Source organism: Berghia stephanieae, chromosome 3, assembly GCF_034508935.2.
Source record: "Berghia stephanieae isolate SIO BIC M18660-M18661 chromosome 3, UCSD_Bste_1.3, whole genome shotgun sequence".
NCBI classification, from domain to species: domain Eukaryota; kingdom Metazoa; phylum Mollusca; class Gastropoda; order Nudibranchia; family Aeolidiidae; genus Berghia; species Berghia stephanieae.
The window spans coordinates 89,868,334-89,883,550 of record NC_088362.1 but is presented as its reverse complement, the minus strand read 5'-3'; the positions used below and the strand labels follow the sequence as shown (position 1 = coordinate 89,883,550).

General features: G+C 35.6%; 1 protein-coding gene across 1 annotated transcript in view; it reads right to left on the bottom strand.

The window, feature by feature from the left end:
- LOC144968789 (intermembrane lipid transfer protein VPS13D-like) overlaps positions 1-15,217 on the bottom strand; it is an 83,837-nt gene that overhangs the window by 55,498 nt on the left and 13,122 nt on the right. Inside the window, exons 13-24 of the mRNA XM_078907469.1 lie at positions 14,538-15,012; positions 12,600-12,737; positions 11,486-11,661; positions 10,452-10,624; positions 9,021-9,133; positions 8,655-8,731; positions 7,859-8,042; positions 6,524-6,677; positions 6,160-6,291; positions 5,365-5,455; positions 1,288-1,436; positions 300-403 (exon numbers count right to left, since the gene is read on the bottom strand). Of these exons, the coding sequence (XP_078763595.1) occupies positions 300-403; positions 1,288-1,436; positions 5,365-5,455; positions 6,160-6,291; positions 6,524-6,677; positions 7,859-8,042; positions 8,655-8,731; positions 9,021-9,133; positions 10,452-10,624; positions 11,486-11,661; positions 12,600-12,737; positions 14,538-15,012 (1,966 nt within the window). The remainder of the gene's footprint in view (positions 1-299; positions 404-1,287; positions 1,437-5,364; positions 5,456-6,159; positions 6,292-6,523; positions 6,678-7,858; positions 8,043-8,654; positions 8,732-9,020; positions 9,134-10,451; positions 10,625-11,485; positions 11,662-12,599; positions 12,738-14,537; positions 15,013-15,217) is intronic.

Genomic DNA, 15,217 nt, shown 5'->3' with positions numbered 1-15,217 from the left:
GATGATGATGATGATCACGGGAATAATGATAGTGATGATGAAGATGATGGTGATGATGACAAAGATAATGGTAGTGATGATGATCGTGGTGGAAATGGTGGTGGTGATGATAATATCACCAATATTAGTAAACATCTCTAATAACGCCTAAACACATATATAATAATGTTTTAAAATACTCCAGAATCTTATGACAGACATTTGTTTGCCATACATGTATTAGAATAACAAATGCTTCCAGACCAATAGGACTTCACAAATATGAAAGTCCTATTACTTTAATTACGATTATAATTTACCTTGACTTTCCACCTCCATTTTCAGGCTGTTGACCAGGAACTGCATCACCATTAACTTGTTGTCCTCACCAGCTTCTCGACGTTGTTCTGATAACAGGTCTGGACTGCAAGCATGTAGAAAGATAATATTTTAAAAAAAAAATAATAAAATAAAATAAAAACTACAATGATGATGATTATGTTAATAATAATCATGATGATGATAATAATAATAATAATAATAATAATAAATAATAATAATATATTATTATTATTATTATAATAGTAATAATAATAATAATATAAACAACAAAAAACAACTAACAACAACAAAATATATAATATAATAATAATAATAATAATAATAATAATATATATATAATATAATAATAATAATAATAATAATAATAATAAAATAATAATAATAATAATAATAATAATAATAATAAATAATAATAATAATAATAATAATAATAATATTATTATTATTATTATAATATATAATAATATAATAATAATAATAATATAATAATAATATAATAATAATAATATAATAATAATAATAATAATAATAATAATAATAAATAATAATAATAAATAATAATAATAATAATAAATAATAATAATAATAATAATAATAATAATAATAATAATAATAATAATAATAATAATAATAATAATAATAATAAGATATAGCACTTGTATAGCGCATACCCATGACTAGCTCATGATCTTATGCGCTTCACAGTTACAAGATGACATCTAAATAGCACTTACACTCACATACATACACACACACACACATACACATGCAAACAGACACACTTTCACTTATTAATCAAAAGAAGAAAACAGTGATATCAAATAAATGTGAAACATTGACAGAGACTTTAAAATATGTTGCTTTGATTTAAAAGCATCTACACTTCATGCTCCACAAAGAAAAAGAAAAATGATGATGATAATCACAATAATGATATCTAATAAAGAACAAAGTGATGCCACTAACCCCTGGGTAGTTGATGAATCCAAATAGCTTGGCCCAGCAAATGATCTGTCCAAGGAAGAGAATGATGGCTGTGTGTGCGATAGGTGAGGACTGGAAGAGGGTAGGTGGTGATCCGACAGTCTCTCCATACAGATCTGTAATGCTTGGATCTGAAAACAATGACAGAGATATATTGGTGAATCAGAATGTCAGCTGATCAACTGATTTTTTTTGTAGGCAATATGAAAGCAACATTCTAATACTTGGCAATTTAAATTGATAGATGTATGAATCGATAAATTGTTTTTGAAATCATGAAAAAAATGAATTACGATAGTTATGATGATGATGATGTAAGGAAGAGTTCGAGAGTAGAGCTTCCTCACATAGGAAAATTTACTATTTGGCTGAAACATAATTCGAATTTAGTGTTAAGAAAAATTTCATTAATTTCTTTTTTATAAGAAGGGGGTGTGTATTGGAGGAAAGAATGTAACAAATCTGAGGTATGCAGATGATACGGTTCTACTGGCAGAATCTGAACATGAACTACAAGAATTACTGGATGTTGTAGTCAGGAGTAGTGAAAATATGGGACTGGAACTGAATATATCTAAAACAGAATGTATGACGGTATCTAAAAATAATAACCCACCAGCCTGTGTAATAACAAGCAGAGGACAAACAATACAACAAGTTGAATGTTTCAAATATTTAGGCTTCAATGTAACATCCAATGGAAAATCAGATTGTGAAATAAAGAAAAGAATAGGTATGGTGAAGAATGCATTCAACCAGCTGCATACAATTATGAAAAACAGGAATATTAGCATGAAAACAAAAATCAAGGTCCTGGATTGCTATGTACTGTCTGTGCTGCTATATGGTTGTGAGAGCTGGACCATAAACAAGACCATGGTTAAAAGACTGGAGGCAGTGGAAATGTGGTTTTACAGAAGAATGATGAGGGTGTCATGGATGGAAAGGAAAAGAAATGAAGAAATTTTAGAAATGGCAAACAGAAAAAGATCACTGATAACAAAAATCATCAAACGCCAAATGGAATTTTTAGGACACATTATCCGCCACCCTGGTTTGGAAATACTCGCCTTGACTGGAAAGATGAATGGAAAAAGAATAAGAGGAAGACAAAGAATAACGTATTTGAAAGGGATAAGAACTTGGACAGATGAAGCTGAGAAAGGTGGCGCTGCTTTAATAGAATTGGCAAGAGATAGATCAGCTTGGCAGAAGATGACCTCCGACGTCTGCTTCAGATATGGAACTACATGAGATGAGATACTGGTTTCCATGTAAGATGTCGGTTTTCCAGCTTATGTCGGGTAAATTTGCATCACCACCTATCCAGATGGCAGATGAAGCAAACCTATTTGACAACTTCTTGATGCCGTTATAAAAGTTGTTAGCAGCTATTGGGTCACGACCAGGTGGTCTATATAATGAGCCAATAATTAGGGGGGGGGGGGGGGGGGAATTGCCACGTGCTTCAATGCGAGCTGCAAATTCGGACTCGAAGTCATGATTGTCAATTTTAGTGCAGTTAAGAGTTGATTTAATAATCAGTATGACACCGCCATACCGATCACTTCTATTCTGCCTATAAATGTCATGTCCCAGTGTTCTAATTTCACTGTCTTTAATTTCTGTCGCCAACCAAGTCTCACAACCCATAATGACATCTGGATTCATTAACTAATCAAAATTCCAAAAAGAATCGCGCTTTGTGTAAGTGCTCTGAAAGTTTATTATTTCTTAGTTGTTTTTGCAATTCTAAAAATATCTCGCTAGTTTGTAATCTAAAAATGATTATTGATGACAGGTTAGGTAGGATGTTTTGTTTTCGTAAGCACAATAGTGTTGACCTGTCGTATTTTGTAGTGGCCATAGTAAGTCGGTGACTGTGTCAATGGTTGTGAATAGGGTTAAAATAACTCACGATACACAGAGATTTAAAATATTTAGATTTTTATTTGAAATATTGGATAAATAATCCTAAAATTATCACAAAACTGTTTTTAAAAGTTAGGATAAAATTTTCACCACTGTAATTTAGACCAGCAGTTAAGCTTTATAGCCAATATTCTCATCACAAACATATAACATAGAAACGATTGAGACATTGAGTATGCTCCGGTGTTTGGGGTGAATTTTTAATTCAGAAAAGTGAGTGGAGCAGGCACTTATGTTGGTAACAACAAGATATGAAGTGAGTAGAAAATTTTTATTCTCTATTGTCTTCTGGCACTTTTCTACTCACTTCATATCTTGTTGTTACCAACATAAGTGCCTGCTCCACTCACTTTTCTGAATTAAAAATTCACCCAAACACCGGAGCATACTCAATGTCTCAATCGTTTCTATGTTATATGTTTGTGATGAGAATATTGGCTATTAAGCTTAACTGCTGGTCAAAATTACTTCGCGATGGTGGTGAACGAATCGGCGATCTCAAGAAGTGGGTGAGAGAGGGATCTAGAAATGACTTTGGGTTTGAAACGAATATTTTTGTGTTCGTGGATAGCTCACACGGTAGAGCCACGCTCTCACCTGCCAGGCGGAGTTGTCGTACCAATAAGGTCGCAGGTTCAAACCCCACCACCGCCGCGAAAAAATTTTTTATTCTCTATTGTCTTCTGGCACTTTTCTACTCACTTCATATCTTGTTGTTACCAACATAAGTGCCTGCTCCACTCACTTTTCTGAATTAAAAATTCACCCCAAACACCGGAGCATACTCAATGTCTCAATCGTTTCTATGTTATAGGTTTGTGATGAGATATTGGCTATTAAGCTTAACTGCTGGTCAAAATTACTTCGCGATGGTGGTGAACGAATCGGCGATCTCAAGAAGTGGGTGAGAGAGGGATCTAGAAATGACTTTGGGTTTGAAACGAATATTTTTGTGTTCGTGGATAGCTCACACGGTAGAGCCACGCTCTCACCTGCCAGGCGGAGTTGTCGTACCAATAAGGTCGCAGGTTCAAACCCCACCACCGCCGCGAAAAAATTTTTTATTCTCTATTGTCTTCTGGCACTTTTCTACTCACTTCATATCTTGTTGTTACCAACATAAGTGCCTGCTCCACTCACTTTTCTGAATTAAAATTCACCCCAAACACCGGAGCATACTCAATGTCTCAATCGTTTCTATGTTATATATTTGTGATGAGAATATTGGCTATTAAGCTTAACTGCTGGTCAAAATTACTTCGCGATGGTGGTGAACGAATCGGCGATCTCAAGAAGTGGGTGAGAGAGGGATCTAGAAATGACTTTGGGTTTGAAACGAATATTTTTGTGTTCGTGGATAGCTCACACGGTAGAGCCACGCTCTCACCTGCCAGGCGGAGTTGTCGTACCAATAAGGTCGCAGGTTCAAACCCCACCACCGCCGCGAAAAAAATTTTTATTCTCTATTGTCTTCTGGCACTTTTCTACTCACTTCATATCTTGTTGTTACCAACATAAGTGCCTGCTCCACTCACTTTTCTGAATTAAAAAAAGGAAAAAAATACCATCTCCCAAAACTATAATTATACATTTGTCTGTTTCCCTCCCAGCCAAGGACTCCGGCCAGGGTCAGGACAAAACCAAGTAATCTCATTCCAAGACAAAGACAGAAAGCAATTGGAAAACAAACACAGCGTGATAGTAGACACATAAAGTACCTCCCTGCCCACTATGGGAGGTCAGGATCCCCACCCAGAGAACACCATTTTGAAAGAGTAATCCTTTAGAGCCATAAGGTCCAGTTGGGCAGGAGTTTATCTGGCTTCATGGGCCTAATGCTTGATACCCTTTAGATAGAACCCTTGTCTATCGCAAAATACTATATGTCAGATCTAACAGACCCAGCTACCCAATCACTGCTGGATGGAATGGGGCTCTCTTGACTTCAACCTTGGTCCCTTTGCATGAGAAGCAAGTGCTTTACCAACTGAGCTATCGGGACACCCAACTTTTGATGTGTGAGATGAGGTTTTATTTCCCCCATAATGAAACTAAGAAAATGTACTTTAAAAAGTTAAAATATTAAAAATATTTTTAAACATGAGGAAGCTGAAAGAAAACTATTACCTTTCTCTCATTTAAATGGAAAGTCAAAGATGGCAGGTTGCCAGAAATCTTAGCTGTCGGCCATTGAGGATCAGCAGTGACAATCAAACGCCTGAAATACAAAAAAAAACCCCAAAAAACAATTCACCAAATTTTGCATCCTTCCTTTTAATCATTGATACTTGAATGTAAATGCTTGGGTGAACAAAAAGTCAAGAAAACAACTGGAGCGACATAATTTTTGTTTCATTTTCAAAACTACAAAACATTTCAAATATGTTATGCTATTCAAGTTAAAAATTCATAGAGAAGCAATAGAAACAAAAATCAAATATAAATCACACAGTCGGTCGATCCACTTACAATTTTAAAGTATCTGCAGGAATGTGAACTCCTGCAGAAATTGTAAATAAATATTTTTACATAATAAACATGTAAATATTATGATTTTATAAAGATTTTATTACAACAGTACACGTTTTGAGCAGCTATGGCCCCTCAAGGCCGATAAAAATTGATAAAAGACAGAAACGGGCGCATGACCTAACTAGTGTCGAAAGCGCCGTTAAACACCTAAAATCAAACAAAACAAAACAAACAGAAAAAGTTACACCCAAGAAAATTATATATGAAAAAAAAAATCCAAGACAAACAAAATTAATAAAAATAATCAAATTACCAATTTCTTCTTCCTTGTGAACAATTATTTAAAATTACAAAAATAAAAATAAAAATCGATTAACGAAAACATGTATGCTTAAACTCAAGTAATACTAGTCCTCAGCACAAGGAAAAAAAAACAAAACACCAGCTTACCTTTCAAGCTGTATTGAAATGCTGAATCGATCCACAATGTTCATGACATTAATCCCTCTTGGGTAGGCCTGTCGCCAATTGTCATGCAAATGACCTACCAGTACTTGCATCTCTGTCAGCTCTATAGCATACCTGGAGATTGTGCAGTGGAAAAGATCAAATCAATGCATACCTGTACTACATACAAGGGGTGATCAAATTCTCTCTGTCTCTCTCTCTCTCTGTCTCTCTCTCTCTCTCTTTCTCTCTCTCTCTCTCTCTCTCTCTCTCTCTTTCTCTCTCTTTCTCTCTCTCTCTCTTATTAAAGAAGAAGGCACTGCAAGCAACAAACACCACCATCTCAGAAAACAAATTATTGCCTCACTTTTCATATAATTTATTCCTGAAGACATCATCTGAGAGATTGGCTGGGCTGCCTGGCTTACTGGAAAGGCCTCCGCTTTGTGCCAGAGTTTGCTTCACTACCTTGTCCTCCTCTGTCTCATTAGGCGGGGTGGATAAAGGGGTCTCAAATTTGTCTGAAATTGGAAATTATCTAAGTAGTCTCAGGTTTATTTAGAATGCAACAATCTGGTAGTATGTATTAGTGAACTAGATGCTTAGAATTCAATCTACTGTCAAAAATATAAAACTTAGGCTAAACTTATGTGTATTATTGCAGAGAATGAATCTAATTTCTTTAACTGTATTACAGAGGTCTCCATTTGTAAGCACTCTAGTTGTAAGAATGATCTGGCTGAAAAACAAAATTTTTATGATATAAATTTACCCCTTTATAATTATGCTCACCTGAAATGGCAGTAAGTAAGTAAGTAAGAAATGTCTCAAATTATAATCACGCCCACTGTTCTAACCAAGCTTTTAAATGTTAAAAAAAAAGAGATCTAATTAATCAGTAAACACGATTTTGTGAAACTATCAAAATGCTCTGTGCCTCACCCATCTTTTGTATCAAATCGAAAGCATGAAACATACTCATTCTAGTGGTAAACACACACTTGACAAAAGCTGGCCCATCATAAGATCTACAGCGATAACATTAACAGGTTTTGAAGATACTTTGAAATGACCTGGGGGCCGGGGATAGGGGCAGGTGGGTAGGGTCATGGCACATACGTGTTCTATTTCTGGGGTAGAACTAGATGTCATAGATGGGCGTGATATAGGAGGTGGAGTTAGGAAAAAGAGAGAGAGATACTAGTGCAATGGAAGAAGAAAATGTTGGAGGAAAAGGAGTAGGAGGAGGAGGTGATGGTAGTAATGGTGATGGAGGAGTAGGAGGAGAAGAAGAGGAGGCAGATGAGAAAGAGGCGGAGGGAGATGAGGAAGAGAAGGAGGGAGATGAGGAAGAACTAACAGCCATGCAATGCAGTTTAAGAAGCAATCAAAACATTAGACTTTACATTCATTTAAATGAATTTAAATTGGTGAGAAAAACATCGTGAACAGTGCACAGAAATAGAAGCTCACATAAATTAGTCTATTCAGGGAATGGTTAGACAAAGCAACGAGTCATAAGCTTCTTAATGCCTTGTCACAAACTTATGTGTCATCAAATAAAGACTTAAAGCAGAGTGCGGGATCCAAAACAAAAATTATAAATCAAATTAAGTTTTCAGAAAAAAGCATTGAAAACAACAGACAGATCATTCTGGGAGACAAATTTTGACAAGAGAAATTATCAAAACAACACACTCACCCTCGTCCTCTTCCTTGACTCTTTCTCTCTCTGTACAGGTGGGAGGAACACTCGAGACAGTCTTAAGATGAAAGTTACCCAAATCAAGGACCAGCAATTCGGGATTAGGGTCTGTCATATTTTCGGGAATAATAAACTTTGGAGCACAGATGTCAAAATTGACACCCCATCTGCTGGCCTTGCCCTGAAACACATGAAGGAAATTGTTAGGTACGAATTAGGAGGAGAGCTGTAACAGAAAGTCCTTTTTGTCATGCTTCCATAGAAACAGACATTGATATCAAGTCATTCAAATTATAAAAGTGATCTTGTTTTCATCCGTTTTTTATCATTTAATAATGACCATTAAGAAAAAAAAAGCTTGATATAAAGAAAGAATAGTGAGAGTAGCTTCTCAAAGTGATAAAAACAAGTGAACAAAAATGATATTTTGTCTACTCATGACACATTGAATCATATTACATTTCAATTATTCCCCTTTTCAGTGGTATGGACAATAATGAATCTGATAAGTTGAGTGGTAGAAATGGTTAAAGTGACTCTAACAATTGGAAAGCACTTTGGCAGAGCAGAATGTTCACTTAAGATAAGCGGTGTATAAATGTACTCTGTTATTCTTTTAAATTAGACATGAAGTCATACAGCACTGTGATATACCAAGGCAACGACACTGAAAAAAAGAAAAATTTCTTAAGTTTTATTTCAATATTTTCATTTAAAAAATATTTCAAAGATTAGATTTTAAAAAATCAACTTTAAATAAAATTCCAAGTCAATGCTAAGTAACAAAACCAACCTCTAGCAATTGGTCCAGAGTATTTTTCAACTCTTCCTGAGTTTGTTTCCTCAGCTTTTCAAATTGCCATGGAGACACTGAAAATAATCATTTGAAATCAAAATTTAACTCTCCTGAATATCATCATCCAACCTGATCGTTAAAAAAATCCTGCAAGAAATGCTAGTTTTTATCAAGACAAAGACCATCACTGTCCAAATAAAGTACAGAATCAAACTGAAAATAGCAATCTTGTTATATGATTGTTTCAAAATACGTGATAATTTCTAATCTTTATGGAACCTTTCACTTTAAGCAACTAAGACTATTACTTATATTGTCATTGATTACAGCATCATAAATATTTCAAATCTTGATTTTCCTGACCTGAATGAGAAGAGCGGAGAGACCCAGAGGTTGGGACTGTGAACATGGCTTTCACTTTACGAATAAGCTCTGGTGAGTAGATGATATCCAGAGGCTGGGTTTTCATCGTCACTCTGAAATTTGAAACACAAACAAAATTTGATAATCTCACAGGTGAAAATGGGTGAAAATTATAAATTTTTGGAAGTGACTGTTTTTGATCGATTTATTCTTTCCTTATTTCATTTCAACCCATATTTTTCCTGAATGAATAGTTTAAGACAGTTAAAAAATGGAATTTAAACCCCTACCCAATGTTAGTGGCCTCAGAATCTGATAAATACTGCGTTTTTCTCAAAACTTATCTTATCACCATAAACATTTTTTGGGACTTGACCATTTTTCTAATCTTAATTAGACATTTTAATTAATGCTAGAGATTTGAAATTTGACATTAAAATAGTGACACGTTTCTACAACTAGATTGATTACAAATGATTTGTTTCTATTTATGGAATAGTTTTGGGGTAAAAAATATTTTTTCTTTAAATATTGTGAAAAAAGTGAGGAAATGACATTTCGGAATTTAAAAAAAAAGCCTTTGAGAGTGAATATTTATACAATTAAGTGGCTCGCTATCTATAACTATGTTTAAACTTTATATAACAACTAAAAAATCAAAATCAAAGAAGAATTAATAAAATGGTGGAGTCCCAAAAACACGGTTATTTTCCAAGATGGCCGCCATTTCCATGGCAATGAGGAGATTTTCAATTATTTTTTTTTTAACCAACATTTTTTACAAGATACCTGATGTATAAACATTATCAGTTTGATCAAACAGTCCCAATTACGGATTTTGGTATTTATTAGTATCGAGCCCCCCTTACTGTCAATGGTAGACAAGCTTTACTTGTATAAATAAAAAATAAAAAATAAAAAATTCATATTAAAGAAATTGAGCATTTATATAGCGTTATATCCACTTTACGTACTAAAAGTGCTTTACAAGAGGTCCCTAACCAACAGCAACACTTAAAATGTAGGAGGATATTACAATTTTTTTTTCAGACAAAGACAACGAGGATAAATTGTCTTTAGTATTGTAGGGTTATTTGAAATATATGACTGAAATAACCCAGTGGCCAGCCAAAGCGCATTGCCAGTAAGTGAATTATATGGGTCAGGGTGCGAGCCCATGCCATGATTATTGGATGTGCAATGTTTTATCCACTTAACAGTCTCCTCCCCATCTATCTTTTTCTTAATTAAAACAAAGTGGACGGCAAAAGATGGGGATAGAAGCAGTAAACATCATGGGTTTTTTATGTGCTTCCCAACTAGCTTGCACTTTAAAAGGTGATTGATTATTTTTCAATGGCATTCCTCGGAGAATAAATGTAATTTTTTTTTTAATCCACAAAGATATCAATTCATCTAACAGTTACCAACCTGTACTTAAAATACTGATGTAAATTTTTCTCAAATCCCAATTTGAAGAAATTTGACTCTTTATCTTTCTTGTCTCCAAGATTATGATGTTGTTGTTGCTGTTGCTGCTGTTCTGTGCTCCTTCCATTAGTTTGATGAAAAGCTGGGTTTAACACAGATCTACTGTGGGGGTCCTTAGAAAATGAAATAACAATGGCAGATGATCATGGACCAATGCACCTTTACCATGTAATTTTAACAACTACAAAAAATATTAAGTGAAAAACAAGCAGATATGCAGATGTGATAATATGTCATGTTGAATTTGATGCAATTTAGAAAACTTAAAGAGAGCGTTTTAACACAAAGTCAAGTGAAATAAAGTTACAGGGGTATGAGTTGGGAAAGTTTTAGTTACAAGAGTATTAGATTATTTGTTTAACCTTGTACACTGTCTTCTATTAAGTGAAATGGTAATTGTTCTTTTTATTGTGTAGTCACACAGGTACACAGGTGGAAAAATGAGTAGATGAATGAAACAACATTTTTAAAAATTGGTCAATTCAAGTCACGATTACAAAATTTATAAATAGAGAGAGATATATTTTGTTCACTGGAATGATCAGTGTGATTGTCGGTTTGACACATCTGTACACTGATAAAACACCTTTTTCCATTTTGGTTGGAAAACTTTAATTATGTCATGCAATGATAGATTAGGATGAACTATAACTTTGGAAAAAGTGTGGAGCAGGCACTTGTATCAGTAACGGCTGGATAGCTCAATTGCTAGTGCAACTGCTCACTGATCGCTCTCTCTCTCTCTTAACCAGGAGATGAGTGCCGTATTAATTGGATCAAGAATTTGGCTACCCACAATGCAATTTTTTAATAATGTTTTTATCTGGCACTGAGACTTTTGACGAAGTGTACATCATCTTCGTCTATCAATTTATGATGTAAAAGTTGTTAAATGTGTTCAGTCAGTATATAGCAGTGCAATATAAGTGCTGTGGCCACCTGCTACATCACAATTTGTTGGGTTTTTTTTTTACCTTTGACTGAGGACAGATGACATGAGAGAAAACAGAGTTGGCAGCAGTCTGGTCCAAGACTAAAAGACCTCCTAAGGTAAGGGAAAACTTCATAGCACTGGTACGTGGCCTGGACTCAAACTCCATCCCTATATCTGTACACTGAAGCTCTACTAAGGGAGAGTGGCTATAGGAACCTGAAACAGTATGTTTTTAAAAATATCACTTGTAAATATAATTTTCCCACGTTCAGATTTACTCTTACTGTTTGAACTTGTTTTATTATATATTTTGAAGATCATTTTGGTTTTTGTATGTTTTATAACTGAGAATGGGCACTCATTTGCTCACTAGTGGAATGCTGTACACATACAATGGACATGGCTCAAATCTTCAGGGTTTAATTTTTTTTAGGGCCCCACGATCGGCACAGAAGTAAATGGGTTGTCTGTGACCTACATTCTATTTTAGGGTAGCAAATCAATTATTCCTACTTGGTTCACACTAAAAAAATATAAACCATTGTCCTCTCTCCATCTGGGATCACAACTTCATATCAAGACCATAAAATATGTAAAAAAAAATTAATCAATTAATTCACCATTCAAATTCCAGTGAATAGGGAAATGCTAGTTTTCAACGTCAGGTTCAAAAGATGCTTTGGTAAAATCACTCTGGTGAAAGGCGAGACCTGGTACAAATTGAGCTACTTAGTAAAGTATATGGAAGCCTGAAAATACTTTGTTAATGCTTTAATATTCATTGGGAAAAAAGAAGAACAAAGAAGTACGCTGAAATCATCCTTACACAGTTATATACCTGATCTGAGTAGGATATTGTCGTCAAGAATATTAATCAATTAACCATCTTCACACCCAAATTCTATTGACTTTATCAACCCTGAACCATAAATCCTTTCCATCCCAACTTGACAAATAGGCTTGATTGAGTATGAACAATCCCTGGAGTGATAAATCAAAGAGGACTTCCAACTGACTTTAATGCTATAAAAATATTTCCATCAATGGAACAAACTTCCTTCACATTAATGTTTACATTATTTTCTTGAAACCAGAAACCAGAAGAGCAAAGTAAAGTTTTTTTTATGATATTAAAGAGAAGAAATTCTTGTCACCTTGCTCAATTTGACAAGACTCTACCAAGCGGAAAGAAGCTTTTTTCAGAACAAATGTTGCCCGGGCAAACACTGTGTCTTTACGTAGAAAAGAGCTGTTCTCCCATGAATCTTTGATCACATCTTGGATTTCTTGTTCTGTAACGAAAAATATTCATCATTGAAAGTTGAGGATTCAGTTTTTTAAAAATAAATTATTAAACACAGATAAAAAATAAAACTGTTTTAATAATCAGTTCCAATGAAAATAAAAAGAAAGAAATTAAAACCAAAATTCATGTTAAGACAAATGGGTATTGGTTCAAATAGGAAACAGATGTAAATTCCAGTAGCACACTATCAAAGTACTTCGTTTGAGATCACCTAAAAGTCTCATCCAGACACAAGTACAGGTCCCCATTAAGAGGAATATACTCAAATGTTTGCAAATCATATATAATGAGTAAACATAACATAATACAGTGCATAACGGAGAGATGATTTACAAGACAGAACATATCATCTGTTTCCCTCACAGCTAGGGTATCTGGCCAGGGCCAGGACAAAACCAAGAAATCTCATCCCAAGACAAAGAAACAAAGCACGTTGGAAAACAGATGTGGAGGATAGAAGACACAGTCAGTGTCTCCCTGCCCACAATGGAAGGTCAGGAATCCCACCCAGCAAATAGTAAATTTAAAACAAACCTTTGAACAATTACTTTCTAAGTCGATTAACCTTTTTTTAATTGTAATATAATTATCTTTCTACGACCAGATGTCTACTGTAAACATGACGATAGGTGGGTGGTTGAGAGAGAAATATTGGTTAAGGGAAAAAAGAAACTGAAAAAGAGAGAGAGAGAGAGAGAGAGAGAGAGAGAGAGAGAGAGAGAGAGAGAGAGAGAGAGAGAGAGAGAGAGAGAGAGAGAGAGAGAGAGAGAGAGAGAGAGAGGAGAGAGAGAGAGAGAGAGAGAGAGAGAGAAGAGAGAGAGAGAGAGAGAGAGAGAGAGGAGAGAGAGAGAGAGAGAGAGAGAGAAGAGAGAGGAAGAGAGAGGAGAGAGAGAGGAGAGAGAGAAGAGGAGAGAGAGAGAGAGAGAGAGAGAGAGGAGAGAGAGAGAGAGAGAGAGAGAGAGAGAGAGAGAGAGAGAGAGAGAGAGAGAGAGAGAGAGAGAGGAGAGAGAGAGAGAAGAGAGAGAGAGAGAGAGAGAGAGAGAGAGAGGAGAGAGAGAGAGAGAGAGAGAGAGAGAGAGAGGAGAGAGAGAGAGAGAGGAGAGAGAGAGAGGAGAGAGAGAGAAGAGAGAGAGAGGAGAGAGAGAGAGAGAGAGAGAGAGAAGAGGAGGAGATGAGGAGAGAGAGAGAGAGGAGAGAGAGAGAGAGAGAAGAAGAGGAGAAGGAGATGAGAGAGAGGAGGAGAGGGGAGAGAGAGAGAGAGAGTGTGTGTGTGTGTACTCTGCCACAGTGAGTTATGAATTGATTATTATTTTTTTTTGGCCCAGACCCCTTCCAAAAATCTACTCATCCAAGGTCACCACAGGTCTTCTGTCACTTTTGGCAGTTGGTGACAGCTAGTCTAGGCTGACGTCATAAAAATGAGAATGTCATCAAAATTCATGCAACTGAGCATAGGTGTCAAAATTTGACAGAAGACGAGATGATGATTTTTCCATGGTCTATTGCATAGCACACCGCAAGCACATGGCAAAGCCACCCGAACACTTTTCATAGAAAAATATTTGACACTGCAAAAACACCCGAAAAGTTCAATGAAAATCCAAAAATCCCGGAATTCTGCTGAAGATTATCATCACTGGGTTATGCTTCATTGCAAATGCTGTGAAAACATCAATCATATGATGAGTAAGTTAGAAAGGGATCTAAAATCCATTTACAAGTTTATTCTTCTTTCCGGCCTGATCAGACAAAAATAACTGTTGGTGGTTAATTTAGCATAAATTACCGATTTCGTCCTCTGTAGGCACAGCATCCTCAGAAGTAGAGATGACTTTGACTTCTTCATCTGCCATTTCATCAACTAAGACATCTCCTTCAGTCAGTGTTGTGGTGGACACAGAATGAGGCAGGCCTCCCAGTTCATTCTGACTGCTTGTAAGGGAATCAGTCTGTGACAGGTCTTGAGATGATGACGAAGGTGTTGACGATGATGATGATGGTGACAAGGAGTGAGACAACGACTGCTGGGAAGAGGCAGGGTTTGAACTCGACCAGCCAGACCAACCAGGAAACCAACGCTGGAAAAGAGTACCTGGTGGGGGCGGAGGTGGCGGAGGTGGTGGTTGTGGGTTTAAGGCTGTGGCTGTTGTCATGGTGGTTGTTGTGGTGACAGAATGGGGAGAAGACGATGAGAGAGATGATGGCACTGGGGGTGATGATTCATGATGTGTTGGACTTTTACGACTTGAAAAGGCAATGATCTGTGGGAAGAAAAAGGAACCATTGGATTTTTAAAATACCAAAACTTGATTTAATTATTTACTTTTAATGTTTTAACTTCATGGCTAAATCTAAAAACATTTAGTTTAATAATATTCATCTTCCACAGAGACAACGTTCATTTCAGACATATAAACATATCCTATATCACGAGATTTGGGCTTTATTTTCAGAAAAAAAATATTG